The sequence below is a fragment of the Cheilinus undulatus genome, linkage group 6, assembly GCF_018320785.1.
Source record: "Cheilinus undulatus linkage group 6, ASM1832078v1, whole genome shotgun sequence".
Taxonomy (NCBI): Eukaryota; Metazoa; Chordata; class Actinopteri; order Labriformes; family Labridae; genus Cheilinus; species Cheilinus undulatus.
The window spans coordinates 50938589-50966519 of NC_054870.1; the positions used below are offsets into that span (position 1 = coordinate 50938589).

Here is a 27931-nt window from a genome sequence, read left to right on the forward strand (position 1 = left end):
ACTTTTCACTGTTGGTTTGATGTTGTTTTGATGACATACTATCAGTTTTTAACTCTAGATAAAACGGGACGCACATTTTTCAGAAGGTTCTACTGAGTCAAGCGAGGCCTACAGGTCTTTAGATGTTGTTCTGGGTTCTTCTGGGACCTCCTGGATGAGTCGTCCATGCGTCTTTGAAGTCATTTTGGTAGGACTGCCAGTCCTGGGAAGGTTCATCACTGTACACATTTTTCTCCATTTGTGGGTAATGGCTCTCAGCATGCTCGGCTGGAGTTCAAAAGCCTTAGAAATTTCTTTGTAACTTCACAAACAGATAGCTGTCAGTGACTTTGTTTCACATCTTTTTATGAATTTATGTAAATTTATTTATTGACAGGATAGCCCCTTGAGATGGATCATCTCATTTTCCACGGGGTCCCAAAATCTTCAGATTGTGCCATAATGTGTTGGTGATGTTTTAGCCTGCTTCACTTTGTCAGACAGGATCTATTTAAGGGGTTTCTGGATTCAGCAGGTCTGGCAGTAATCAGGTCTGGGTGTGGATAGTCAAACTGAACTCAGCTTGATAAAAAATGTGGTTGATCACAGTTAAGACATGATTTAACAAGAGGGCAATGACTTTTTCACATGGGGCCAGGGAGGCTTTTATTGTTTTTTTTCCCTTAATAAATGAAATCATCATTTAAAAATGACTTTTGCATTTACTCAGGTTTTCTTAAAAAAAAAGCAAACAGATCAATAGCCTTATTATATCCTTGTTTCCCCGTTATATTTTTAAACTCCACAGGTGTGTTCAAGTTAAAATCACAGTCAGAGATTATCTGGAGGTTTTGATGATTCAAACTTCTGTTTAGTCCTGTTTAACAGGTTTATATGTTTACTGTGTTTGACCAGGTTATTTTTATCTAAACCTGAGTTTGAACGTTAATGTTTAATGTAATTGGGTGTTTTATCGTACCGTGATGCTGTTGATGTGAAACGTCTGGATGAGGTTGCCGTGGGCGATGGCGTATCTCAGGGTCCCGTTTGGCCCCTCGTCCGGGTCGATGGCTGTAACCGTGGCGATGGTGGCCCCCACGGTGTCAGGCCCCTCACTCAGCACAGTGACGTACTCTTCCTCTGGAAACTCTGGGGCGTTATCATTCTCATCCACGATGAGGACGTGGACGGTGGTGGACGTCTGAAAAAAGGAGGAGAGGACGAGTTAGGATTAACTCTGAGTCCAGCTTGAGTTATTTAAACCTGGGATAAAGTTAGTCTAGACAGAGAATCATCCTCCCAGTTCTCAACCACGATGAGGGCGTGGACAGTGGTGGACGTCTAAAACAGAGGATGGAGAAGAAGAGTTAAGGTTAACTCTGATTTAACTCTGAGTTATTTAAACCTGGGATAAAGTTAGTCTAGAGTAAGAAGATGGAGATTCATCCTTCCAGTTCCCAACCACGATGAGGACGAGGACGGTGGTGGACAACTGAAACAGAAGGCAGTGAAGTAGAGTTAAGGTTAACTCTGATTTAACTCTGAGTTATTTAAACCTGGGATAAAGGATTAAGTTAGTTTAGATAGAGAATCATCCTCCCAGTTCTCATCCATGATGAGGACTAGGAGACAGGAGGCAGAGTGGAAAGTTAGGCTTAACTCGGATTTAACTCTGAGTTATTTAAACCTCCGATAACATTAGTTTAGACTAGGAGGAAGGGGAATCATCCTCCAAGTTCAGTTTCACCGCAAACTTGGAAATATTTGAAGAGATTTTGGGGTACTTTTCATGAGATACTTAAAAATGTTTAAGAATTTCCACAGAGATTTCTTTAGTTTTAAAATATTTTCAAAGAAATATTTTTGGATCATATTGTATATTTGTATCATTTCACTGGAAAATTTGGGGTAAATATAAAGATGGCCAAATACAATAAAATTATAATATTATTTATTTATTCAGATTTCATTTTCAACTTTTAAAATAATTAGTAACAATAATAATAAGAATAATAAGAATAATATATAATATGTTTTATAACATACATATAATATTTTCCTATTATGGAATTAATTATGAACATTATTTAATTTGATTAATTTAAGTAATTTAGTGATTAAAAATTTGATCATTCCAATTCAGTTTAAATTCACTTCAATCTGTAATTGAGGAGGTAAATGTAGATTTTTGATCAATACATCAATTCTAATAAATTTTTAAAAATCTGTTATATTTTCTAATTTATTTATACACTGCTATTGTAATGCCAACACGAGTTTTACCTGATAATAAAGTTCATTACATTAAACTGAGATGGAGAGAGAGAGAGAGAGAGAGAGAGAGGAGGGTACTGTCGTCTTTTAGGGGGCGGGGCTTACCGCCCCGTGTTTATAGTCTGGTTCAGGCTGCAGACAGAGGAGGATCTGCTGCTGCTGGACTAACTCTCAGTGTGACAGAGGGTCAAAACTTGAGATTAACTTCCTACAGTGATGATGATGGAGGGATCAGCCCGTCAGACTGGACGGAGGGAAAACAGAACCAGAACCCTGCTCTGGATCTCCTGGGTTCTGCTGGTCTCAGTTGGAGGTACAGTCTCTCTGTCTCTCTGTCTCTCTCTGTCTCTCTCTCTCTGCGGGTTCGAACATGTCCGGTAGTTTTAGACGAAGATGAGGAAGAAAGGAAGAGGCTGGTTTACCTTCAGCTAAGACGTTTTAAACTCTCAGAAAATTAAAATAAAGACGAAAATCCTCGTGAACGCGCTGACACATGCGCAGTGTTGCTCTCCGAGACCTTTAAACTTTACTACTCGCGACGTCTGCAGAGTTTCGAGTTTGTATTAAGTTGATCTGAGAAGGAAGAGATACGGCTGAGGCAGCAGGCTAACATTTAAACAATAAAGATTAGAGTTAAGAGCAGCTGCACAGTAAGAGTCCTGATTAAATACCTGCCCAGTCTGTCCAGGTAAACCACACCTCTGACGTCAGACCCCGGTGTGAGAATGATTATTAAAGCTGGAGACTCTGCTGTGATTTAAAGTCTTTACAGTGAGACTGAAGACATCAAAATCCTGTTAAGATTATGGAGTAGGCTTTAAAATATCTCAAAGATGAGCCTTTAGTATCAGAATAATGTAGAAATAATCATGATCAATAAAATAAACCCTTACTCATCAGATATTCCTGCAAACAGCAGCATGCTCAGACTGTTATCACCTCTACATCACAGTTTAAAACTTTTACAACTTTGATTAGTGATAGAATCTAAATAGAAATACTTCCTGTTTAAGGGAAATGTACGGAGGCCCTGAAAGACAAGTGTAAAACTATTTTATAGTTCAAAAAGAATTTCATAAAGACACCATAAACACCATATCAGGGGCGAGTTTAGGAGGGTCCTGAAACTTAAGACTTAAAACACCTGATTACTGCCAGACCTACTAAATTCAGAAATCCCTTAAATAGAACCTGTCTGACAAAGAGACGAAGGCTAAAAGATCTTTAAAAGCAACACAGCATGGCACCACCTAAACAAACTGATGAGAAACAAAGTCACTGTCATCTATCCGTCTGGAAAGGGTTAACTGTAGAGGTTTGGGCTTGACATTTATCATCAGAGATAAGCAGAAAAAGGATCTGTGCAGGACGGGGTGAGGATTCATTTAGAAAAACGAACTGAAAATACAGAGGAGGATAACATCTCTGTTACTCAGTGAGGGAGGATTTAAGTGAATAGTCAGCTGTAGCAAAGCAAAAAGTCACCTATAGCAAAGTGAGTAGTCAGCTGTAGTGAAGCAAAAAGTCCCCTACAGCAAAGTGAGTAGTCAGCTGTATTGAAATGAGTAGTGGGCTGTAGCTAAGCAAGAAGTTGGCTGTAGTGAGTAGAGAGGTCGCCTGTAGCAAAGCGAGTTGTCAGGCTTTAGTCAAGTGAGTAGCCAGCTGTAGCAAGGCCAGTTGTCAGCTTTAGTGCAGTGAGTAGTGGGCTGTAGCAAAGTGAGTAGTGGGCTATAGTGAAGTTAGTAGTGGGCTGCAGTCAAGGGAGTAGTGGGCTGTAGCAAGGCGAGCAGTCAGCTATAGTGAAGTGAGTAGTTGGCTGTAGCAAGACGAGCAGTCAGCTATAGTGAAGTGAGTAGTTGGCTGTAGCAAGGCGAGCAGTCAGCTATAGTGAAGTTAGTAGTTGGCTGTAGCAAGGCGAGCAGTCAGCTATAGTGAAGTTAGTAGTTGGCTGTAGCAAGGCGAGCAGTCAGCTATAGTGAAGTTAGTAGTTGGCTGCAACTGTGGTGAAGTTAGTAGAGGGCTGTAGTGAAGTGAGTAGTCAGCTGTAGTGAAGCGAGTAGTCAGCTGCTATAAAGTGAGCAGTGACTGTAGCAAAGCTAGTAGTGGGCTGTAGTGAAGTAAGTTGTCAGCCGTTTTGCCAACAGTTCTAGAGACCCTGAATTCAATTATAATTATAAAACATCAGTGCAGAGGATGTGAGTGTTTAACCACGGAGGTGCAGTCTCCATTTAAACTCCCACAATGCTTCACTACAACTATAGGGACCCCCCCCCCCTTTATGTCAGTGGGTTTCCTTCCTGTCAGAAAAGAGCAGCTGTTTCAGCTTTACATGGAGGAATTATCACAGCAATGACACCCATACAACTACCCTCACCCCTCCTCACCCTCCTGAGCACAGAGTAAATGTTTGAATCAGGAGGAACTAAAAAAGATAAGAAGGCTTATTAATACATACTGATAATTATTCTGTTCTGGATGTTTTACTGTTTTATTGGTTTTATAAATCAATCGTAGTCATTAGCAATTAAATAAAATTATTTAATGTTTAATAAGTTGATGAATTCAGAGTTTCTTCCATCCCATCAGAGTAGTAGTCATCCTTCAGAGTAGTCATAGGTGTCTTGGATAGACCTACTTATAAATGTTATGGTTCATTCTCACCAGGTTTGTTCTGACAAAATTCTATAAGCCTAAATATTACAGACTGTACCTTTAAAGGGTTTGGTATTTATGCAGCCATTTACATTGCATATTTTTATTTAATTTGCATTACTTCATAGAAATCTGTTTTCACCTTGACATTAAAGAGTTTTTTTAATTTTATTTTTTTGTGTCAAAAAAGCCAAATATATTGACCATGATTGATTTATGAAATCAATAAAAGCATAAAACATCCAAGAGGGTTTTACAGGAGCTTGTTCTAAAAAATTATGCCTATGTCTGAGTTACAGAATAACAAAAATTCCGCTTAAACTTTCAAAATAAAGTTTCTTCAGAAAAATGAAGTAATCCTGTTGAAATGAAGTTACAAAATAAAAGTGTTTCACAAGAGTGAGACCTACGGAGTTAAGTGTGAGAAGAAGAAAAGGAACTCAGAGAACAAATACAGAGAAGAAGAAGTCAAAGTAAAGCAACGCCCTGTGGCTCTGACCCACTAACACTTCCTGTTTTGGCTTCAATGCCACTTCCTGTTACTGTGTGCGTGAGTATTATACATGTGTGCTGCGTGTGTGCATCTAAATGGAGTGGGATTGGTCACCCAGTCCAATGCTCTCATCCCATGCCATGAGGGTTTGTGCTGTATTAGTGGCTTAGTGTTTGAGGCTGAAACCTAAGGGTTTCAGGGAGGTAGGAGGTTAATCTGGATCCTCCTGCTGGTTTTGTTAACACTTCCATAATGAGCCTGCTACCATCATCACCAGGAGGGTGTGTCTCTATCAGTGAGCACACATCCCCTTAGGAGGTCTCATATTCAAGCCCCTGTTACATTAAGAATCACATTGGCGGGGAAATTGTTCCTTTTTAATCCACCATCAGAGGTGGTGATGATAGTAAGGAGTAAGTCTGAGTCATATCAGCTGGTTGGTTACTCATGCCGTCTTTAGAGGGCACTGAAAACAGAGTTTATACTAAAAACTGGCTACCATTTTACCCACACCTCTAATTATGCATAACTCATACCCTTCTACAAACCAGAACAGATGACTTATACAAAATACCAGCATACTTCATCTCTTTGACATTGTTGGCAACTTTTGAAAAAGGTGGAACTGGTAAGAATCCTTGCTATGGGCCTTTGTTCAGAAATATTTTTTATAAAACCCAACATTCCCAGCCTTGCAAACATTTAATCTTCTGCCTTTGAAGATGATGTCATCCTTGAAAGTTGATAAACACTCCATCCTCTGCCTTTAAAGATGATGTCATCATTTAATGTCCATAAAACATTCCATCCTCTGCCTTTAAAGATGATGTCATCCTTTAATGTCTGTAAAACATTCTGTCTTTGCCTTTGAAGATGATGTCATCATTTAATGTCCATAAAACATTCCATCCTCTGCCTTTAAAGATGATGTCATCATTTAATGTCCATAAAACATTCCATCCTCTGCCTTTAAAGATGATGTCATCCTTTAATGTCTGTAAAACATTCTGTCTTTGCCTTTGAAGATGATATCATCATTTATAGTTTATGAAACATTTCATCCTTGCCTTTGAAGATGATGTCATCTTTTTAAAGTTTACGAAACATTTCATCCTTGCCTTTGAAGATATCATCCTTTACAGCTTATGAAATATTTGGCCCTTTCCTTTGAAGATGATCTTACCCTTTAAAGCAGGGGTCTGCAACCAAGTTTGGCCTCGGGCCAAATTTTTTTCTGACCAACTCAATGGCAGGCCAAAATTACATTATTCATCAGGCAAAACCTGTCTTTCCTACTAAAAAAATACTTTTTTCTCATCTATACTATTATATCTTGTACCAAAACATAATTTAATAAAGTTATTTATTCAAAATCAATGAATTTGCTACAGGCTGTTATTATTTATTTATTTGATCTTTGAGCCAAGCTTGTTATTTGTTTCAATTCAATGAAACAGATTTTGCACTTTGTCTGTTACAGTGGCACACAGAGGCCGATTTTTCTGAAGTCAAGCAGATGCTGCTTTATTTTATTTTATCATATTTTGTCATGACTTTTGAATTAATGTTCTGAAATCTGTGTGGAATTGTTGTTTTTGTGACAGAAAAAAAACACACACATATATATATCGCGTTCCACATTATTATGCAAACGACGTTTTTCTCTGGTTTTCTAAATATCAATGCAAATGACATTCATAATATTTTTCAAGTCATCAACAGTTAGAGTATAATTCAAATGTCTTTGAACAAACTTCATAATGATAACTATTTTTTTTTTAAATAAAAACCTCAAAATGCACTTTTCCATATGTTCCACATTATTAAGCAGGCCACAGGTTTCAGCAATATGGGAAAGAAAAAGGATCTCTCTGCTGCTGAAAAGTGTCAAATAGTGCAATGCCTTGGACAAGGGATGAAAACATTCGATATTTCAGGAAAAAATGAAGCATGATCATCGTACTGTGAAGAAATTTGTGGCTGACTCAGAGCACAGACGGGTTTGTGCAGATAAAGACATATTGAGAAAGGTTTCTGACGGACAAATACATCAGATTAAGAGAGCAGCTACTAAAATGCCATTACAAAGCAGCAAACAGGTATTTGAAGCTGCTGGTGCCTCTGGAGTCCCACCAACCTCAAGGTGTAGGATCCTCCAGAGGCTTGCAGTCGTGCATAAACCTACTATTCAGCCCCCCCTAACCAATGCTCACAAGCAGAAACGGTTGCAGTGGGCCCAGAAATACATGAAGACTCATTTTCAAACAGTCTTGTTGACTGATGAGTGCCGTGCAACCCTGGATGGTCCAGATGGAGGAGTAGTGGATGGTTGGTGGATGGCCACCATGTCCCAATGAGGCTGTGAAGTCAGCAAGGAGGGGGCGGAGTCATGTTTGGGCCGGAATCATGAGGAGAGAGCTGATAGGCCCCTTTAGGGTCCCTGAAGGTGTGAGAATGACCTCGACAAAGTATATAGAGTTTCTGACTGACCACTTTCTTCCATGGTACAAAAAGAAGAACAGCGCCTTCTGTAGCAAAATTTTCTTCAAGCATGACAATGCTCCATCTCATGCTGCAAAGAATCCCTCTGTGTCATTGGCTGCTATGGGCAAAAAAGGAGAGAAACTCATGGTGTGGCCCCCATCCTCCCCTGACCTTTAACCCTACTGAGAACCTTTGGAGCATCCTCAAGCTAAAGATCTATGAGGGTGGAGGCAGTTCACATCAAAACAGCAGCTCTGGGAGGATATTCTGACATCCTGCAAAAAAAATTCCAGCAGAAACTCTCCAAAAACTCACAAGTTCAATGGATGCAAGAATAGTGAAGGTGATATCAAAGAAGGGCTCCTATGTTAACATGAAACTTGTCCTGTTAAGATGTTTTTGATTGAAATAGCTTTGATTTCAGTAAATATGACCCCCTGATGCTGCCATTTCTACAAATGACCATTTTCAGTTCTTTACAACCTATAAAATATTTTAAAAAGCTGTTGTGCTTAATAATGTGGAACAGTGCATTTTGAGGTTTTTATTTTTTAAAAATAACGGCTGATGACTGGAAAAATATTCTGTCATTTGCATTAATATTTAGGAAAATCAGAGAAAAATATCATTTGCATAATAATGTGGAATGTGGTGTATATATACTTCAATCAGTTTTTTAATCAATGTCATCTGGTGGGCCCGGTATTATTGGTGGTGGACTAATTTTGGCCTGCGGGCCACCAGTTGCCTACCACTGCTTTAAAGCTTATCAAGCATTTTTTCCAATTTTTTTCAACTTCAGCCTTTGCTTCCTTTTTCAGCACTGAAGTTTGCCGTTCAGTCTGGTTAGTCATATGTTTACAGTGCTGTGCATATGTTTAAACCAGTTCTGCTGATCTTGCCTCTGTGACTCCTCTGTTACTTCCTCTGAAGTCAGCACAGCTGGGGGATCACCTTGTCTTTCCCTTCTGCTGCAGGGAAAGTGCTGGGCAATTAATCCAGTTCCAGTTTCAATCACAATTTTGGCTTCACGCAATCATAAAAAAATACAACTGTAAATAAACTATTACAGTGCTACTAACCAGTATCCCACTAGATGTATTTTCTAAATAGTACATCGGCATGTCCTGTAAAAGCATGTTTAACAGGAGGGTAAAAAGCTGGTCAGCTCAGTCATAAGTACACCATATTTTTTTGTGGTTATGATATTTTTGAGTAGTGAATTTTGACTTTGATACCTTTGGATGCTGTTATTGTTTAGTTAAAACTGACACATTTAAATATTTTTTTTCTGAATGTTTAGATCGCTCTTATTTCTCCTCGTTTATTCTAATTTAATCCTTATTTTTTCAAGTGTTTAGAGTGATAAATCTGATTAATGCATGTGACAAAGATGTAGTTAAATTAACCAGTAATCATGGTTACAACTGTGATTCCTAAACCAACCAAAATAATTGTAAGTAGGGCTGGAAAATTAATCCAAATTTAGATTAAATAGCAAAATTTCAAAATTTAAATCAGACCTGAAATCTGTCTAAATATGGTTAAATACATTTTAAAGCAGAGACGTTTTGCTCTACACAGCATGCAAACATTAAAGTGTCATTTTTCTGGATTAATTTGCAAAAATCCTACTTTCCTTATTTTTGTACACTTGTTCAGCCTCAGTTTAACCTCCAAATACTGTTTGTAGTAATAACTGCTTATTAAATTGTCATCCCAACATTGGGGGAAAAAATTGCGGAAAAAAATACTTTCCCAATCGCTGAGCACTAATGATTTTAATTTCTACCATTATGGATCAGCCCTGTGTAGGGGCGTTAAAGTGAAGGTGTGCATGTCTGAGGCTGGATTCACTTTAGGACTCCAGACCAGCATCCAGGCACACCTTACCCCTAAATCCAGTTCCATTTGACCCAAGTACAGGGTACTGTTGGCCAAAAGAGTTATAAAGTCAGTCCCAAACGTCTCCTGTCTCTTCTAAAACTGTCATGTCAGTACAGCATGAGTCCATCACATCCTCTGAGCTGCAGATGTGGAGGTAGGACGAGTGTCTTCATTGGCATCTCTAGAATAATAAAAACATCCATAGTAGCAGGATGGACTCTACTGTCCACACAGAGCAGATACAGTTTTATTTATCATGGCTGTCTCTGGCTTTTCTTGGTGGATTGTTCTGTGCCCACATGCTCCCTCTCTGGGTTCCACAAAACCAGGATGTGACTGTCTGCTGTTAGAGATGGTGTAAATGCAGAGGGTAAGGCGATGCTGTTGAATCAATCTGTCAGCCTTTTTATGTGTGTGTTAGCGCATGTGTGGTTGTGTGATGTCTGTCAGTGAGTAACAGGTGGCATCAGGCTGAAACAAAGCAGGTCTTTGTGTCTGTGGCCCTCGGGGGCCCTGAGGGGCCGACCCAGCTAAGATCAGACATCAGAGAGGAAACTGAAACCAGGACAGATTCAGTCTGAGTTACTCATGGAGCACAGCTGTCTGATCTCGTTAACAGATCAGATGGAGCTGAGCAGACACACTCACTGGTTTGGTTCAGTCCAGTTTGGTTTGGTCTGGATTAAGATGTGGGAAACCCTTGGTCCTCACCAGCACCACACATTTTTTTCAAAAGTGGCCAACTACGGCCTGCTGTTTTTACAAAAATGGAGGGAAAAAGCCCCGACATCCCAAGCTTCTTAAGTCTTTAATAAGCTTTAGATGAATAGTGCCACCAAAGCTTCAAAACATTCCATCCCCTGCCTTTTAAGATGATGCCATTAAAGCTTATAAAACATTCCCCTGCCTTTGAAGATGATGCCATCAAAGCTTATAAAACATTCCCCTGCCTTTGAAGATGATGCCATCAATGTTTATAAAACATTCCCCTGCCGTTGAAGGTGATGCCATCAAAGCTTATAAAACATTCCCCTGCCTTTGAAGATAATGCCATCAATGTTTATAAAACATTCCCCTGCCGTTGAAGGTGATGCCATCAAAGCTTATAAAACATTCCCCTGCCTTTGAAGATAACGCATCAATGTTTATAAAACATTCCCCTGCCGTTGAAGATGATGCCATCAAAGCTTATAAAACATTCCCATGCCTTTGAAGATAACGCATCAATGTTTATAAAACATTCCCCTGCCGTTGAAGGTGATGCCATCAAAGCTTATAAAACATTCTCTCCCCTGCCTTTGAAGATAATGCCATCAACGTTTATAAAACATTCTATCCTTGCCGTTGAAGATGATGTCTTCAAAGCTTATAAAACATTCTATCCTTGCCATTGAAGATGATGCCATCAAAGCTTATAAAACATTCCCCTGCCTTTGAAGATAATGCCATCAAAGCTTATAAAACATTCTATCCTTGCCGTTGAAGATGATGTCTTCAAAGCTTATAAAACATTCTATCCTTGCCATTGAAGATGATGCCATCAAAGCTTATAAAACATTCCATCCTTGCCTTTGAAGATGATGTCTTCAAAGTTTATAAAACATTCCATTCCCTGCCTTTGAAAATTATGCCATCAAATTTTATACAACATACCATCCCCTGCCTTTCAAGATGATGTAATCAAAGCTTATAAAAAATCCTGTCCCCTGTCATTGAAGATAATGTAATCAAAGCATATGAAACATTCCATCCTTGCCTTTGAAAATTATGCAAAGTTTATAAAACATTCTGTCCCCTATCTTTGAAGATAATCTCATCAAAGTTTACCTGTACAATATATTCTATTCATGTCTTTGACGATAATGTTGATCTTCCATTCCTTGCTTTTTGCAGGCCAGTCTAGAACCCCAGTTGTTTTTCAGATATGAATTTTGAGTCACCTGACACTTCAGGGTTGACACTTGGTACGCCAACAGAAGGGCACCAAAAAACCCACAGGACAGTATTGATGTGGTATTTCCTACTGTTTAACAGCGTTTCACCACTCTACTAGAAACACAGAGTTATGATCCTAGTCTATCGCTTAGTTTAATGGCCCTCCTAAACTCTGAAGCTCCAAACAGGCACAGTATCAGGGCGGGGGCTGGGGGGGCAAGAGAGCAGGGCAAGAGAGCAAGAACCCCATCCCCCACCGACACACAAAGACAGGAACAACCAGAGGCAGTTTCACTATAATCATCTCCACCCCTCCCTTCCTATAACTGCCACTCACACAATGAGAGGTCAGCAAGGCAGGAACCTGATGGCACCGGCCCTCAACTACAGTAGCAGATACTCACACATTACTCCACGGGGAGGTTCTCCTCGATTTCAACCTCACTGCAACACACATGCTCACAGCTGGTGGATATAAATAAATAAATACAAATATGAACACGTTTCAACTCATTATTTCTGCTGATAAAACTCTTGACATGATCATCTAGAACACTGACTCAAGTTTGAGTAAAAAGCTTGAAATGCTGGTGAATCTTTCAGCATTTTAACTGAAATTTGACTGATGTCCTGGGGAATTAGGTGATTTTCATCCATTTTCATGGAAATTGTATTTAAACTTTTTGGGGGAATTTGGTTTACTTAATTTTTTTTTCAGAACTCCTTTGTCATTTTTCAGATATTTTTTATTGAATTTCAACAAATTTATTTGTTAACTTTGGGGACATTTTGGGGGGGTTCCCTTGAAATTTTCATGTTTTTAAGGAGATTTCAGAGAATTTGTTTGGATAGTTGGGGGAATTTGGCAACCCTTATGGATTTCTAAGGAAATTCTGGAAATGTACGTCTTTTTTAAGATAACTTTCTTTGTAGTTTTCAGGTTTTTAAATGGAATTAAATACCTACAAATTGATTTAGAACATTTGAGGAGGTTTTTTGGGGGTCCCTTTAAGGAAATTTTTCCTTGGGGGAAATTTGTTATTGACAATAAATTTTGGGTAATTTATTTGTAATTTTTAATAGATTTAGTAAGATTTTTTTTTCTTTTTTTGTCATTTTAATTGGATGTTTTGGCTTTATGATAAATTTTCCCAGAAACATTTGGGGAATATTTGGAGATTATTTATGGTGATTTTTATGGGATTGTTTGAAATTATGTTAGATAATTCTGACAAAGATTTGAGGTTGTTTCTTTGAAATTTTGTTGAATTTGTGTGGATTTTAAAGGAACATTTCCACTAATTTCAGACCTTTTAGTGTAAATGTTGTTAATGCTTGTCCTTAGCCAGTCCTTGTGGTCCATCACCAAAATGAGTCCCTCATCCCTCTCTCAATGACTGAAGACCCCCCAGTAACTCTCAGTCCAATCTAAAACCGATCCAGCTCTGGATTTTCTGCAGAAACACCATTTTTGGTCTAAACTACTTCCTGTTTAAAGACGAGGCGGAGCTTTTAGACTGATCAGGTCCTACTGATCCAGAATCAGAGGGAGGAACTAAAGATGATCCAGGAGGATAGAGCAGATCAGCCGTGAACTCCTGATGGTCATTCAAGGAAAAAACGAATATTTTAAGGTGTTTTTGTTCTAAAAGTGGAGACAGACAGAAAAGGAGGAAGAATCCTGTCAGAGTCAGCTGATGATGAAGTCTGCAGACAGAAACACAGACGAGGACATTTAACTCTTCTAAAACCTGGTGTTTTAAAAGGAATCAATCTGATATTTAATGATCCATAAATTAACAGAAAAGCTTTGAAACAGGGTTCCCACAGATCCTCCAAATGATTGAGATTAAAGGCTTTAAAAAGTCTTCAAAAGTCTGATTTTCACCAGTGAGGGTCTTAAAGTTTAGACGCGTCTTTATCCAATCTTAGTTTTCTGACCAGCATTAACAGATAAATCCTCTTATTTTGGTGAAATCTGTAGATTATACTTTTTCCTGTTTGTCTTTATGCCAGGTTAGTTTCAGAGCAGTGACAGTCTTCGTGTGGCTCTCTAAAGTCTGACTGTCACTCACTCAATCCATTTTTGTTATATGAAAAAAATCATCTGATGAAGCTGACAATAAGAATACAAAACTTTTTTAACCCAAACAATAATCTAAATTACAAAATGATGTTTGATTCAGTCTTTATCTCATAGATGTTTAGATTTTTAATCCTGTCTACATTTCCTTAATATTTAGATTTTTAATTCAGTCTTTATCTCATTAATATTTAGATTTTTAATTCAGTCTTTATCTCATTAATATTTAGATTTTTAATTCAGTCTTTATCTCCTTAATATTTAGATTTTTAATTTAGTCTTTATCTCATTAATATTTAGATTTTTAATTCAGTCTTTATCTCCTTAATATTTAGATTTTTAATACAGTCTTTATCTCCTTAATATTTAGATTTTTAATTTAGTCTTTATCTCATTAATATTTAGATTTTTAATTCAGTCTTTATCTCCTTAATATTTAGATTTTTAATTCAGTCTTTATCTCCTTAATATTTAGATTTTTAATTTAGTCTTTATCTCATTAATATTTAGATTTTTAATTCAGTCTTTATCTCATTAATATTTAGATTTTAAATTCAGTCTTTATCTCATTAATATTTAGATTTTTAATTCAGTCTTTATCTCCTTAATATTTAGATTTTTAATTCAGTCTTTATCTCATTAATATTTAGATTTTTAATTCAGTCTTTATCTCATTTATATTTAGATTTTTAATTCAGTCTTTATCTCATTAATATTTAGAGTTTTAATTCAGTCTTTATCTCATTAATATTTAGATTTTTAATTCAGTCTTTATCTCATTAATATTTAGAGTTTTAATTCAGTCTTTATCTCATTAATATTTAGAGTTTTAATTCAGTCTTTATCTCATTAATATTTAGATTCTTAATCCTGTCTACATTTCCTTAATATTTAGATTTTTAATTCTTTTTTTTAACTCATAAATAAATTTTTAATTTTGTCTTTATCTCAAAAATAAATAAATATTTAATTCAGTCTTTATCTTATTAATATTTAGATATTTAATTCTGTTTTTATCTCATTAATAAATAAATATTTAATTCAGTCTTTATCTGAATAATATTTAAACCTATGAAATTCTTTTTGTGCAATTTAGACAGAAAGGAGAAGTTAACCTGCAGTTCTTTGACAGCATAAAACAAGAAATTAAAACTGCTGGTAGTCTAGGACTTTTAGTTGGGCTCCATGACCCACCACTGCCCCCTATGGGAAATCACGTACTAAATCTAAAAATGTTTAATAATTTATTTATTTAAATATTTAAACCTGTCAAACATACTTATTAGAAAATGCTGCAGTTTGGACCAAAGAAGGAAAACATGCACCTTTTTCCCTCGGTTTCCACAGTTTGCATTCAAATATTCATTTCTTGTAGAATGATCTCATTAATTTGCGTCAAACAGCTTTAATCAAAGAAAATGGGACAATGACGTTAAAATCTTGAGTACAAAATGCTGAAATGCTGTGGGATTTTATGAGAATTTTCAAAACAGTTGCCCTCTGCTTCTCTGGCATGACCACAGGCTGGGCCACTTGGGGGTTGGATCTGGGCCGCTAATTGAATAGGCCTGGGTTAGGGGATGAATGTAAGGACCTTGGGATTAGGGGTTATAGGAGGAGGGAAGAGGTGGAGGGATTAAGGGATTAATGAAAGGGTTTTGGGATTAATGGTTAAGGTATAAAAGTAGGGTTAAAGGGATGAAGAGATGAAGAAATAACTGTAAATGCCACAGGATTAATGGTTAAGGGATGAGGGGAGGGGTCAAGGGATTAAGGGATGAAGGGAAAATAAAAGGGCTTTTGGATTTTGGGTTAAGGGATGAGGTAGGGGTCAAAGGATTAGAGGACAAATTTAAGACATGTTTGATTAGGGTTTAAAGGTAGGGGTCAAGGGATAAAGGGACAAATGTCAGGGCCATGAGATTAGGGGTTAAGGGATGAGGGTAGGGGTCAAGGGGTTAAGGTATGAAGGGAAAATGTTAGTGTTTTGGGATTAGGGGTTAAGGGATAAGAGGAGATTTTCGAAGGATTTAGGGACAAAGGGACAAAGGCCCGTGAGATTAGGGGTTAAGGGACAAGGGAAGGGGTCAAGGGATTAAGGTATAAATGTAAAGGCTGTGAAATTAGGGGTTAAGGGATGAGGTTAGGGGTCAAGGGATTAAGGTATGAAGGGAAAATGTTAGGGTTTTGGGATTAGGGGTTAAGGGATGAGGGTAGGGGTAAAGGGATGAATGTAAGGGGTTTGGGATTAGGCATTAAGGCATCTGGGTAGGGGTTGAGGGATATAGAGTGAAAATGACCAAACTCGGCTTAATTGATATTTTTTTTTTATGTCAGTGTGTTTTGATTATTTTGATCATCTAGATAACAAAGATTAAATCATTATAAAACACTTAGATAAAAAAACATATGACATTTTGACGACCTAGTAACGACGGCAGACTGCTGAGCCCCAGGAAACCTGTCAGTCTGCTTTTTGAGATAAAACGGGGGTAATGGGGTTCGTGTATCTGGTGCACTGGTATGTAATTGTGTAAGTGCGTTTCTTTGTTCGTGTTTGTGCGTTCTCTGCAGCCCTGCTGAAGCCAGAACAGGAAGTGGTTAAAGTCTAAGTATGAGAGGCACAAAACATTTAATGCAAGCTGAGAGAACAGAGCCCCAGCTGTCTGATTGGTTTCCTGAACAAACTTATAAGGCGTGAATGTGTGATGCACGCTTCTCTGAGGGAGATTAGTAATTTATAGAGGTGAGATTATCGTTGAGATTATTTCTCTGGATTATTGTTTAAATTGCCTGTCTGGAAAGAAACCTACATTTTATTCTCAATAGATCAAAAACAACACATAAGATGTTAAACTAAGACTTTTAACATTTAATGACAAATACTGGCTCATTTTGAATTTGATGGCAGCTACACATCTCAAAAAAGTAGGGACGGGGCAACAGAAGGCTGGATAACACTTAATAAAGCAGGAGGATCACATTGTTCCCAACATCCAGGAGCAGCTGGGAGCCATAGGTTACCATGCACGTAAAAGGGAAGGGTTGAAAGTTTTAAAGCATGGCATAACTTCTTAAAAGCTTTTACTATTTGGTCTAGGACTTCTTCTGTTGCCATGGAAACAGTGATGAAATCCTTTGATGTTTTCTAGAATAAGATCAAAGTTTAGAAATCTGGCATTCTACGACTTTCATCTCTGTCCTCTGATCTGTAGGGATCTGTCCTCTGATTGGTGGAGCTCTGTCTTCTGATTGGTGGAGCTCTGTCCTCTGATTGGTGGAGCTCTGTCCTATGATCTGTAGGGCTGGTGCTCATTTGGATGATAAAGATGATTAAAAGTCTTTCTTCTTATTTTGTGTTTTATCTTCCAGCTGATGGTGTGCCATCCCACCCCGCCTCCACGCTCAGTGTCTCCGCCCCTCACCAGCTCTGGACGTGTCCTGAAGGAGCAACAGCGAAGCTGGAATGCGCCCAGAGCGGAGCGGCATCTCATAGCACAGACATCCTGAGGTATACCTGGCTCTTCACGCCCCACTCCGACCAGCACTGCTCAGGGAGGGAGGGGCCGCGCCACACCATTATTGGCAGCCATCCCCACGGAGACCACACCCTCCCCGCTGGGCTGCACTTTGGGAAGACGGAGAAGAGCTTCTGGATGAGTCTGCAGAACCTGACTTCGGCCGATCAGGGCCGGTACTGCTGCCTCCTGCTGGATGTTGCACAGGAGCACGGACACAACGCCATCCTGAAGAAGGCGTACAGTCACATTATCCTGCAGGTGGCGCCACGTAAGTCCACGCGTACCAACAGATGTTTATCTGGAGCAGGAGTGGAGTAGATGTCACGTAGCAGTTAGCACGCATCATGGCGCCAGAAAAACAGATAACTGGTTTATTGTGCTGTAGGATGATAGAATAGGAACACCACCATTAACACTCTTTGAGGCTGAACGTTTGTGGTTGTACAAACCTGATTCCAAAAATGTCTGCGTGTGTGTAAAAAGTAAACCAAAACACAACTAAACTTTTTGGGAATTGAGCTTGTATATAAAGCATTTGCAGCAGTTCTTCTAGTGAGCTCCAAGTTAAATCAATGATGAAGACGCTTTTTCGAAAGGTTCTTCTTCATACAGATCCCTACCTCTTATTTATGTTGTTGAATGCTTTTATTATGAAACAGCCTTATCAGGAAATGTGATTTTGCCAGCGGCGGCTTAGCACAGCCAGTATCAAACATATCAAAGAAGTGTTTGAAAAGCCTTGGATACCATGGACCAGATATTTAATACAACCTTTTTCCCTCTGCAGGGAGGAACGGGTCCAAGGAATGCACCAAATGGGACTACAGCCCACCTGGAGGTGAGTGACATCACCAGCCTCTCAACCAATCACAGAACAGAAAGTCTCTGTCCTTCTTAAAGGACTTATACACTATATTGTCCCATCTTGACTCTACTACTTCTAAAGATGTTCCAGTTAAAATCTGTCAGGGTATCATCACTAGGAGAGTAATTATGGAGTCAATATAGTTGCAAAACTCAAAAGTGTATTTTAACATTTTAGATCATGACTTACTGATTTTATGCTCAGATTTTTCCATTCAAACCTGCCTCCTTTTCCGCTCTCATGCTCCAACCATTCTCTTTTCACTCAGGTTGATTCTAACCTTGCAAAGCAGATGGATACACCCGTTTTTTTATTTTTCACTGGCGAATCCATCTTGCACAGCTCCTGTCTGAACCGTTTGGGCCCGATTAGAAAGTGACAGGACCAATCAGCGATGACGGGCAGAGTGACTCCGGCACTCTCAGGTGTGCCGGAGTCATGATGTATGCAAGCAGCAACAAGAGGCTGGTGCAATTATAGCGGAAGAAATTAGCTTGGATGCTGCTAAAGCGCCAGTTTTATCAGAACTTGATGACATTTCTTTGTTAAAAAAAGAACTGAGAACGGCAGTGAGTTGTTTTCTTTTCAAAAACGACAAAAGTCGTGTACTGACATGTCCATAATCCCAAAGTTGGCGTCACTTTTTCCCAAACGCTTAGTATTGAAGGTTTTCCAGAAGGATGTGTGAAACAACTCCATCTGGCGTGTCAGACTAGGTTGATTCTGTTAGTTTGTCAAACTGACACTCGGATTTTTCGTACGAAACTTTCTCTTAGCTCTGAATGTATTTCTGCTCTTGGATTTTTTTGATGAACCAACCAATAGGAAACAGGTAGAGGATGGACCAATCAGGTTAGCTCTGCCCGTTGTTACCGTGCTGTTCTCTAGGAGACGCTTGCTTTGATCTCACTAAGATAGTCCCAACATTCTATCACATACACACACACGGTAAAAGTCTGAGAGCCAAAAATCATCATTAAACTTTAACAGTGATTATTAAAAATCTGACAAAGATGGCAAAAAAGTGAATCCAGCATAAATAATGGAATTTTTTGTCCACTTTTTAAAGCCAAAATAAAGTCGGTAGGAAGATCTGAGTTGGAGTAAAGGGGCTTGGAAGTCTGCTGATAAAAAAAATTAGGGATGCCCGCGGTTAATCAGTAAAACGGTTAAAATCATTGAGCGAATTAGCTGGTGCAGGATTTACTAGTCAGTTTAACTAATTACCTATTATTTTTTATGAACATGGGCTTAAAATCCTGGTCTATAATGCTCTTTCAAACTGCAGTGAACCTCCCGCCACTAGAGACCGCAGTAACTTCAGTTCATAGCCGCTGCCTTCCTGCCTGGCACTTTGCTGGATGTAAATATGAGAAGCTCAGTGGTGGCTTAGCGGTTAGCATTAGTAGGAAGGCCGCGGTATGATAGTTTTGTTAAGTAGTAAATGGAAATTAAATGGTATGTAGGCTGCTGGGGGCTGAACTCACGTACAACTGCTCACCTGATGTGACAAGAGGCCACATATCAAAGCACGATATTTATCTGCAAAGAGGGACGAAGGCGGGCAGTGCTAGCTTTTGATGCTAGCCATGCTGTAAAGAGTATATCAGGCTAACATCACACCCGCTGACACTATGACCCTGTGAGGAATTTGACTGTTTTCTAAGGGGTTTTCTCCTCCTTAGACTACTCGATTAACAAATTTAAATGAGCGTTTAGCCAAATAGGGAAATAGATGCTTAGGAACATCCTTAATAGAAATGTGCCCTTACATTCTCTCTCCCTCTCAGGTTTGGCCCCTGTGGTGGTGGCGACCCTGGCCTGTGTCATGGCTCTGCTGGCCCTTCCTCTGATCCTGCTGCTGGTCTACAAGCAGAGAAACATGCACAAAGGCAGACGTAAGTCTGGCTGTCTTACAGACAAAGACCTGAAACTTAAGACTTAAAATAATGTGCAGTATGCCTCATGCACTCTGCAGAATTAGTGCAAATTGTGAAACTTCCTTTGTGGGTGTTTGTGTGTTCTACTGTTTCTTTGGGCTTGAATATGGGTTCTAGCATTTAATTTTTCTATGACACTTTCAATATGTTGGGGTGTTTTTTTAAGCATTTTTAATATGGTTTTTGGAGCTTTTAATATGGTTTTAGCACTGTTAAACTTTTTTTTGCTATTTTAAATGTGTTTTTTTCAGCACTCTTAATACAGTTTTTAGCACTTACAGATGGGTTTTTGCACTGTGATTTTTAGCGCTTTCAATGTTTTTTTTAAAATGACTTTTGTATTTTGCCCTAATATTGGTGTTTTCATGGTCATGTCTGTAAGCACTTTTGTGTTTATGGATTGCATTCAATGTAGTTACACAACGACAATAATGACTATTCTTTTCACACACATTCCCACAACAAACGCATGTGTTGAGGTTCACTTCCTGTTTCCTGTTTCCTTTCAGGTGGTCAGGAGCTGGTGAGGATGGACAGGTGAGTTTCCCACGCTCACGTCCGCTGTAACACAGCTGACTGTAGACTTACACCACCACTCTGTGACCGGACTGGACATTTAGAGCTGATTATTTAAAAGCCTGTAGATCAGCAGTACAGTTCCACTTCCTGGCCCTGCTGAGGTGCCAAAAGAACGATGAAATAGTTACGTACACAGAGGTACAAAGGTCATCCTAAACCAGGGGTTATCGAAGTGTGGGAGAGTGAGCCTCCCCAAAGAGAAAATTATTCATTCGGTGGACCCCCACCCACATAAAGATTCAGATTTTTAAAAACGTAACCATATTTTCAAACATTGACGTCTAATTTTAAATATTTTTAACATTTTTATATCTTTGATATTTTGGTCTACAGATGTTTTTAAACATCCGTCTTTACCAGGTAATCAGTTATTTGGTTTCAGTAATGAATTTATCCCCAGTACTACCTGATTATTCTGCTCTGATAATCCTTAAAGCAGCGTTACTAAACCAAAGAGCCAAACTGTTGAAAAATACCTTTGCAAGAGCCAAAATCTAAGTGGTGAAAAGTGACAAAAACGGCTTAAAGTAGCAATAAAATTAAGTTAAAGATGGTAAAAATGGGCAAAAAGTAGGGAAAAGGTGGTATTTAATGACAGAAGGATGCTTGAATGGGCGAAAAATGGCATTAAAAAAGGTGAAAAGGGGCAAAAATTGGAAAAAGCAGCAGAAATGGCCAAAAAGTAGGAAAAAAAGCGGTATTTAATGAGCAAACGTAGCTTAAATTGATGAAAAGTGTCAAAAAATTGTATAAATGGGCAAAAAAAGCCTTCCCTCATTTAAGGTTTTCTGGGGGAATAATATTTAAAATGAAGACATCATAGAGCCACTAATAATCACAAACCACACGTTGAGTATCACTGCCTCAAAGTAACTATGAGTCTATCCATTTTGCTCCATGCACAGCAGAAGTTAGCAAAGCAAATCACTTTTTTTTTCTGGTTTATGGTTCTGCGCCTCCCCTGAAGTTCTTTGGCGCCCCCCAAGGAAGGCCCGCCTCACACTTTGAAAACCACTGTCCTAAACCACCAGTACAGTCTGCAAACAGCTGAAAGAATTACTTTACTTTCCTCTGTGTTTATGTTAGAGATGATAGCCTGGTCCTTTTTTCTCCATTGTTGTTGTTTTTAATACCAAGTTTTATCAATAAAGTTCTGAAACATTATAATACACATCTACTCTTTGTCTATGTTCAGTGAAGCTCCCGGTCATGAGAACCCGGTGTTTTTCGGAGAGTCTCCTCAGACGAGGACTCGCACAGTGTCTCAAATCATGACCAGACAGCCTTCAGAGACAGGGCGCCACCTGCTGTCTGAACCTGGAACACCGCTCTCTCCTCCAGCACACGGGGACGTCTTCTTCCCCACAGAAGGTGGGATGCTCGTATTAATGCACCCTGACACATAAACATTTATAAACACACTCATGAACACTCATTAATGTACTATACACTTGTTAACACTGGGGGCCACATCAGGCCTGTTTACTGCATGTATTTTTCACCAATCAGGATGTGACATATTCAACTCAAACCCAGTGATGAACAACGTGACAGCCCTACAAACATGTGGCTAAAATATCTCGACCGCCCCCTGGTGGCTGGCTTCAGTATAGTCCAGAATACGCTGCTAAAGACTAAAAATAAGGAACACATTTCAGTAGATTAAAAGGTGTATTTATTTCAGGGTCTGACTTCCACAATGCCTGCCAAGAAAGAAAGCCGGCCCTTGTACAGATGTAGTTGGTGATCCCTGGTCCATACTAATTAGCAGACATTTACACTAATAAACACATTCATTTACACTCATTAGCACAAATTAACACTCTTTAACTCACATTTGTTCCCATTCACATATTTTAAATCTGAGATATGTATTGTCCTCAGTAGAATATGCTACAGCTAAGATAAACACTGCACAGTTTCACTTCTGGTTTCTGCTTTTCAAAGTAAAAGCTGGTTTTTGCATGTCTATGGAGAAACCCTTGTTTGCACAGAATGCTTTTAGTCAGTTCTATGGTGAGTCTGGTCACTATAGGGAGATTTACTGAGGTAAAACTGATAAAGAAAGAAGGACTATCACAGCAGACAACATGTACGAAAGTGTGGCGTTGTGAGCCACCATGCAACCACTCTGAAACGACTGAAACGTGGTGAATGCATGTCTTTAACTGCATATTGAGTGTTAACATGGAAATGTGATAAACGTGCTGATGGTTCAAAGAAAACCGTGGGTGAGAAGCGATGACCAGGAGATAACGGAGTTCTCCGCTTAAACGTCACTGGTGGTGAAAAGTGTTGGTGTGCTCAGTGATGATGGAAACTTCTGCTTCTTGATTCAAACACATTCTCCTCTACAGGAAGACTCTAACATCCTGAAACATGAAGCCGCTCTTTTGTTTGCGTATCAGACATCAGCCTAATCTGGCCCTGGTTTAAAGTTTGACAAAGCTCCATTTCAGCTTCTCTGTTCGTCTTTTTTCAGTGTTGATGACGTTAAATGAAGCAGACTTTTTAAACCAGCACTTCCTCTCTACCGTGAACATGTTGCAACTTCAACTTCAGCTCTTTTTGTTCCCTTTTTGACCAGTTTCCTGTAAAAACAGTCCAAATATGAGAAATGTGGAAGGTTTGTGTACTCCTACAACAATGTGGAAAGATGGTATAAAGAAACAACATAGTGTTACTCCATCTGTCTGTTTTTAGGTCATGAGCTGTTTTTTTAACCCTTAAAAACCCAACCCCTAAATCATTTATATAAAGTTTTAGAACTTTGAATCCCGAGTGGTTATCAAACCTCTGAAAAAACAACTAAATTAAACACTATTGAATATTTGTACGGAGGCATTACTGTTGCCAAAGTCAAGAGCTCATTTTAATGTTTTGAAGGCATGACATTTAAGTGAGCTTCAATTTCTACTTTTCTGTGATCCACATTTTATATTGCAAGGATGTTCTGCACTTGACTTGAGCTGCCCGCCTAGACTGGCCTGCATGCAAAGGGCAGAATGGAATGTTTTATAACCCTTGATGATGTCATCAAGGGCAAGGACGGAAAGTTTTATAAGCTCTGATGATGTCATCTTAAGAGGCAAGGACGGTATGCCTTACAATTTTTGATGAGATCTTAAAAGGCAAAGATGAAATGTTTTATAATTTCTGATGACATTATCAAAGGCAGAGGATAGAATGTTTTTTTCTCCATTTTTTTACATTATGGGCCATAGTTGACAAGTTATAGAAAAGTTCCACCACTTTTCCAAAAGTTGCCAACCAATGAGGGTCAATATAAGGGAAAGACTGCAGATATATATAAACTTAGCACAAAAAGTAAGGAAATTTAAGTTTTGTAGATTTCTTTGTTGTAACAATGCTTCTTGACAATATATCTGGTACCATTGGAAAAACATGTTTATTTCCCTTTTAAATGGTGCCACATTTGTAAGGAACATGCATTTATGGGATGAGCAGCAGAGCTGAGTATGTGGGTTGTGCCCATGAAAAATTTTCCAAATCTTCTCTGCCTTCTCTGTGTGTGTTCTGTATCATGATTTTTTTTTTTTAATCATCTGTTTTGGTTTAATGATACCAGTTATGCATCACTGTATGTTGTGTTGTCCTCTGGCTTTGCAACCTAAAAAGAGATTCCTCAGAATATTTGCTTTAGCTAAATGTGGAGTATTGGTGTTTGCCTGGGGCCTCTAAATGACTAAAACCACCTCTGGGTATCAGTAAAATCAAGCTGATGTTGCTGAAACTTGCTCGCTGTTAGGACACACTGTTATATGCTTCTCTCTGCCCTGGCTGACCCACATGTCCCCTCTGTCTCCTCAGACACCATCCCAGAGTCTCCTGACCTCCTGCAGGTGTGAGACCAACGAACACCAGCTGATCCTGAATTAGCTGATTGGCTCCATCAGCTCCACCAGCTAACCCTACCCCTCCTCCAAACTCTGCTGGACTCATGGAGCTCGTCTCCTGCTCCTGGACCACAAACTCTGCCTCTGCTGCCGTGCCATGTTGTTAGACGGTGCTGACTGCTCTGTCTCCCCACATATTTAACGAAAGCTTTAAGTGCACCCACAGCTGTAAATCAAACCACCCGGCCCCTTCGACTCAGCCCTGGTTTGGGTATCATTAACCCCTCGTTGTAAATCACTCAGTCAGGGGCAGATGGTCAGTCAGGTCCCGCCCCATGTATAGACATCACATTCCTCCAAGCGGCAGTCTGGGTTTGAGTCTGACTAGTGGTTCCTTTCACTCATGTCAGTCCCTACAGCAGAGAGAACATTTCAGGAAGATTTTACGGGCTGTCTGGATGAAAATTTTCAGGAGTAGAAGTTTTAGGAAAGCTCCAAACCAAAGGCAGACATTCAACTATTAAAAATACTTTAATGCCGTTACTATCCCTCTTCCTCCCCTTCCTAATTTTCCCTTACTCCCCCTCTTGTTTTCCATCCCGCCTCTGAATATACACCTAGTCCTTCCTGTGCCCCAAAATATAGAGTAAAAATTATTGGAAAACTTTTGGGATCATTATAACATTTTGAGATCATGACTGGTGATCATTCAAACTTGCCTCAGTGCCTCCCTGTTCTCAGATTTTCTGCTCGATCTCAAATCTTTATTTCCTGTTCAGAACATTCTCTTCTCATTCAGGCAGATTCTGATTTTTTGTTGAACTTACACTCTCAGATTTTACTCTGTGGCGGACGAAACTTTCTCTGAGCTCCAAGTATTTCTGCTCTTAGATTTTTTAATGAACCATCCAATAGGAAGCAGGTAGAGGATCGACCAACCGTGTTAACTCTGCCTGTTGTTGCTGGGCTTTGATCTCGCCAGGAGAGTCCCAACATTCCATCACATACACACCAGGGCTGAACAGTTTGGCAAAACAATCAAGTTGTCATTTTTTTACCCAATATTACAATTTATAATGCAAATATTTTGAAGCCCTTCATCTTATGTATTTCACAACAAACAAGCACTAAATCATTCCGTATTATAAGGACCCCAATATTCTGTAGATTAAAACTGAGGCTGAACAATTGTGATAAAATATCTCATTACAAATATTTTGACTCATTGCAAATTTGAAGGTAATGATAATTTTATGTCTTTCTTTTTTTTTAATAAAAAATATAGATAGATCAATCGATTATTAATCCAAATAATCCTAAGCTAACAAATTTACCCAAACCTGTACACAGAAGTGAAAACCTTAACCATAAAAGTTAAATAGGAAAAAAGAAAATAAAAGTAAATAGATAAGTGGAAATAGAAAAATTGTAAAAAGAAAAAACCCAGAAATTTAAAAAACTTATAAACAACTTAAAAGTACGTTTTAGTCTGTACATGAATGAAAACTGGTAAAAGTTACAGTTAAGTATGATTTAATTTTTTGTAAACTGGTCTAGACCAGTGGTTCCCAAAGTGGGGGTCGGGACCCCTAGAGGGGTCGCGAAGCAGTTTTGGGGGGTTGTGGGATGCTTTCCTAAAAACAAAGAGAAGTTCAATATGATTTATAATCATACATTTCTTATATTACTATAAGAGAAAAAATAATGTTGAAAAGACTTCAGTTTAAATAAAAATGTAGTTATCAAGTGACTTTTCTTCTTAAATTGAAGTAATAGTTATATAAAAATACTTAAATCAAAGTTTTTTATGTGATGCTATGTGCAACACTGTGCACTTTAACCCCTTAAGGGAAGGTGGGGGTCCCAGATCTCTGACGCCATTATTTAGGGGTCACGGCCTGAAAAGTTTGGGAACCCCTGGTCTAGAAAACATTGACATGTGAAGAGTGTAACAAAATTAGTGTTAAACTGGTATTTTGACGACATTTCAGGTTAAAAAAAAATTCCAAAATTGCAGAAGGACAAACTAAATTTGGATTATTTGTCCAATTCTTTATAAAAAAATATCTTGACTTCCAAGCCCTATGATTCCAACTCAATTCCTCCTACAGAATTCATTTTGGCTTCAAAAAGCAGACAATTTATTCAGCTGTTCATGCCGGATTCACTTTTCTGTCATCTTTAACAGATTTTTCTTAATCACTGTTAGAGTTTGATGATAGCTCACAGCCAATGTGTGTGTATGTGATAGAATGTTGGGACTCTATTCAGCTATGTTCACACTGCAGGCCTTCATGCCCGATTCTAATCTTTTGCTGAGATTTGATTTTTATGTTTGGCTTTTCACGCTGTGGTTGATTTCCAAAAGATTAGATAAAAATCTGATTTAGCACCACATACGAAAGTGGCCCGAATCTGATGTAAAAAAAATCAGGTTCAAAGCGGCTTGTGCTGTTCACACTGTCAGAACAAAAGTCAGATATGAGTCACAAGTGAGCAAAAAAAAAAAACAGTTTTGAGTCACTGAACTGCGGCATGAATGTAGTCTAAGCAAGATCAAAGCAAATGTCTCCTGGAGAGCAGCATAGCAACAACAATATGATTGGTCCAGCCTCTACCTGTTTCCTATTGGATGGTTCATCAAAGAGCTGAAATATATTGAGAGCACAGATAAAGTTTCGTATGAAAATCAGAGATTTTGAATTTGACAAAAAAAATCAATGTCATGCTCTGAAAACCTTCAAATGTGCTCTTGATTTTTCCGAAAATATTGATTTCATATCTTTTTAAAAATATATTTTGCAATAATGATCATGTTCATTCTTGTGTACAGATTCTGTTTTCTCCTGAATGCAAAGATAAAACTTTTAAACTCATTTCAATGCAAACATCTGTAACCATTTTAACACGTCTGTGTTTATTCTGTTTTTTTTCCGTCCATGTATGTCGATTTTATTTTCTAAATGTCTTTATAATATTTTATCTTTAATGTGCAATCTTAGAGTAAATATTATGAGAGATGTAAAATAAATCAAGTGGAGTCAGATTTAAATACTTTTACTTGTTTCTGCTGTTTTTAAGGTCACAATGTAGCATTTAAATGTTTATATATGTTTATGTTGGAAAGATTTTATAACAAACCAAAGACTGATGTTTGAGTGTTGGTGGATGTCATTGTATGATGTTTTAAATGTGTTTTTCTGTATAAAATCTTCTATCTTTTATAATAAAGTCAAGCTTTAAAATCCTCCCTGTACAGTTTAAACCTGTAGATATTCTATAGCACAAAGTTTCTGAAATTTTCAGGCTCTTTTCAGGACAAGTGAACACAGCTCACCATAGTCCTGGGTTGCCAGGTCTGTGTGGCAAAACCAGCCCAATG

The 27931-nt window shown here is 38.5% G+C and overlaps 2 protein-coding genes across 2 annotated transcripts in view; one reads left to right on the forward strand and one right to left on the reverse strand.

Annotated features, from left to right (window-relative positions):
* Positions 1–27931, reverse strand: part of cdh23 (cadherin-related 23) — a 311828-nt gene that overhangs the window by 24754 nt on the left and 259143 nt on the right. The window contains exon 37 of the mRNA XM_041789179.1: positions 959–1180. Coding sequence (XP_041645113.1) covers positions 959–1180 — 222 coding nt within the window. The remainder of the gene's footprint in view (positions 1–958; positions 1181–27931) is intronic.
* On the forward strand, positions 2396–27797 carry vsir (V-set immunoregulatory receptor). The gene is made up of 7 exons (XM_041789180.1): positions 2396–2566; positions 17160–17576; positions 18096–18146; positions 19964–20071; positions 20623–20650; positions 21888–22063; positions 24524–27797. Exons 1-7 carry the CDS (start codon positions 2470–2472, stop codon positions 24559–24561), a joined length of 915 nt encoding a protein of 304 aa, XP_041645114.1. The 5' UTR covers positions 2396–2469; the 3' UTR covers positions 24562–27797.

Bases quoted from the DNA above. Each gene is read 5' to 3' on its own strand.
- vsir (XM_041789180.1), top strand. From the start codon at position 2,470: ATGATGATGGAGGGATCAGCCCGTCAGACTGGACGGAGGGAAAACAGA. The intron at 18,147-19,963 runs GTGAGTGACATC...TCTCCCTCTCAG, and splicing joins GGACTACAGCCCACCTGGAG to GTTTGGCCCCTGTGGTGGTG. The intron at 20,072-20,622 runs GTAAGTCTGGCT...GTTTCCTTTCAG, and splicing joins AAACATGCACAAAGGCAGAC to GTGGTCAGGAGCTGGTGAGG.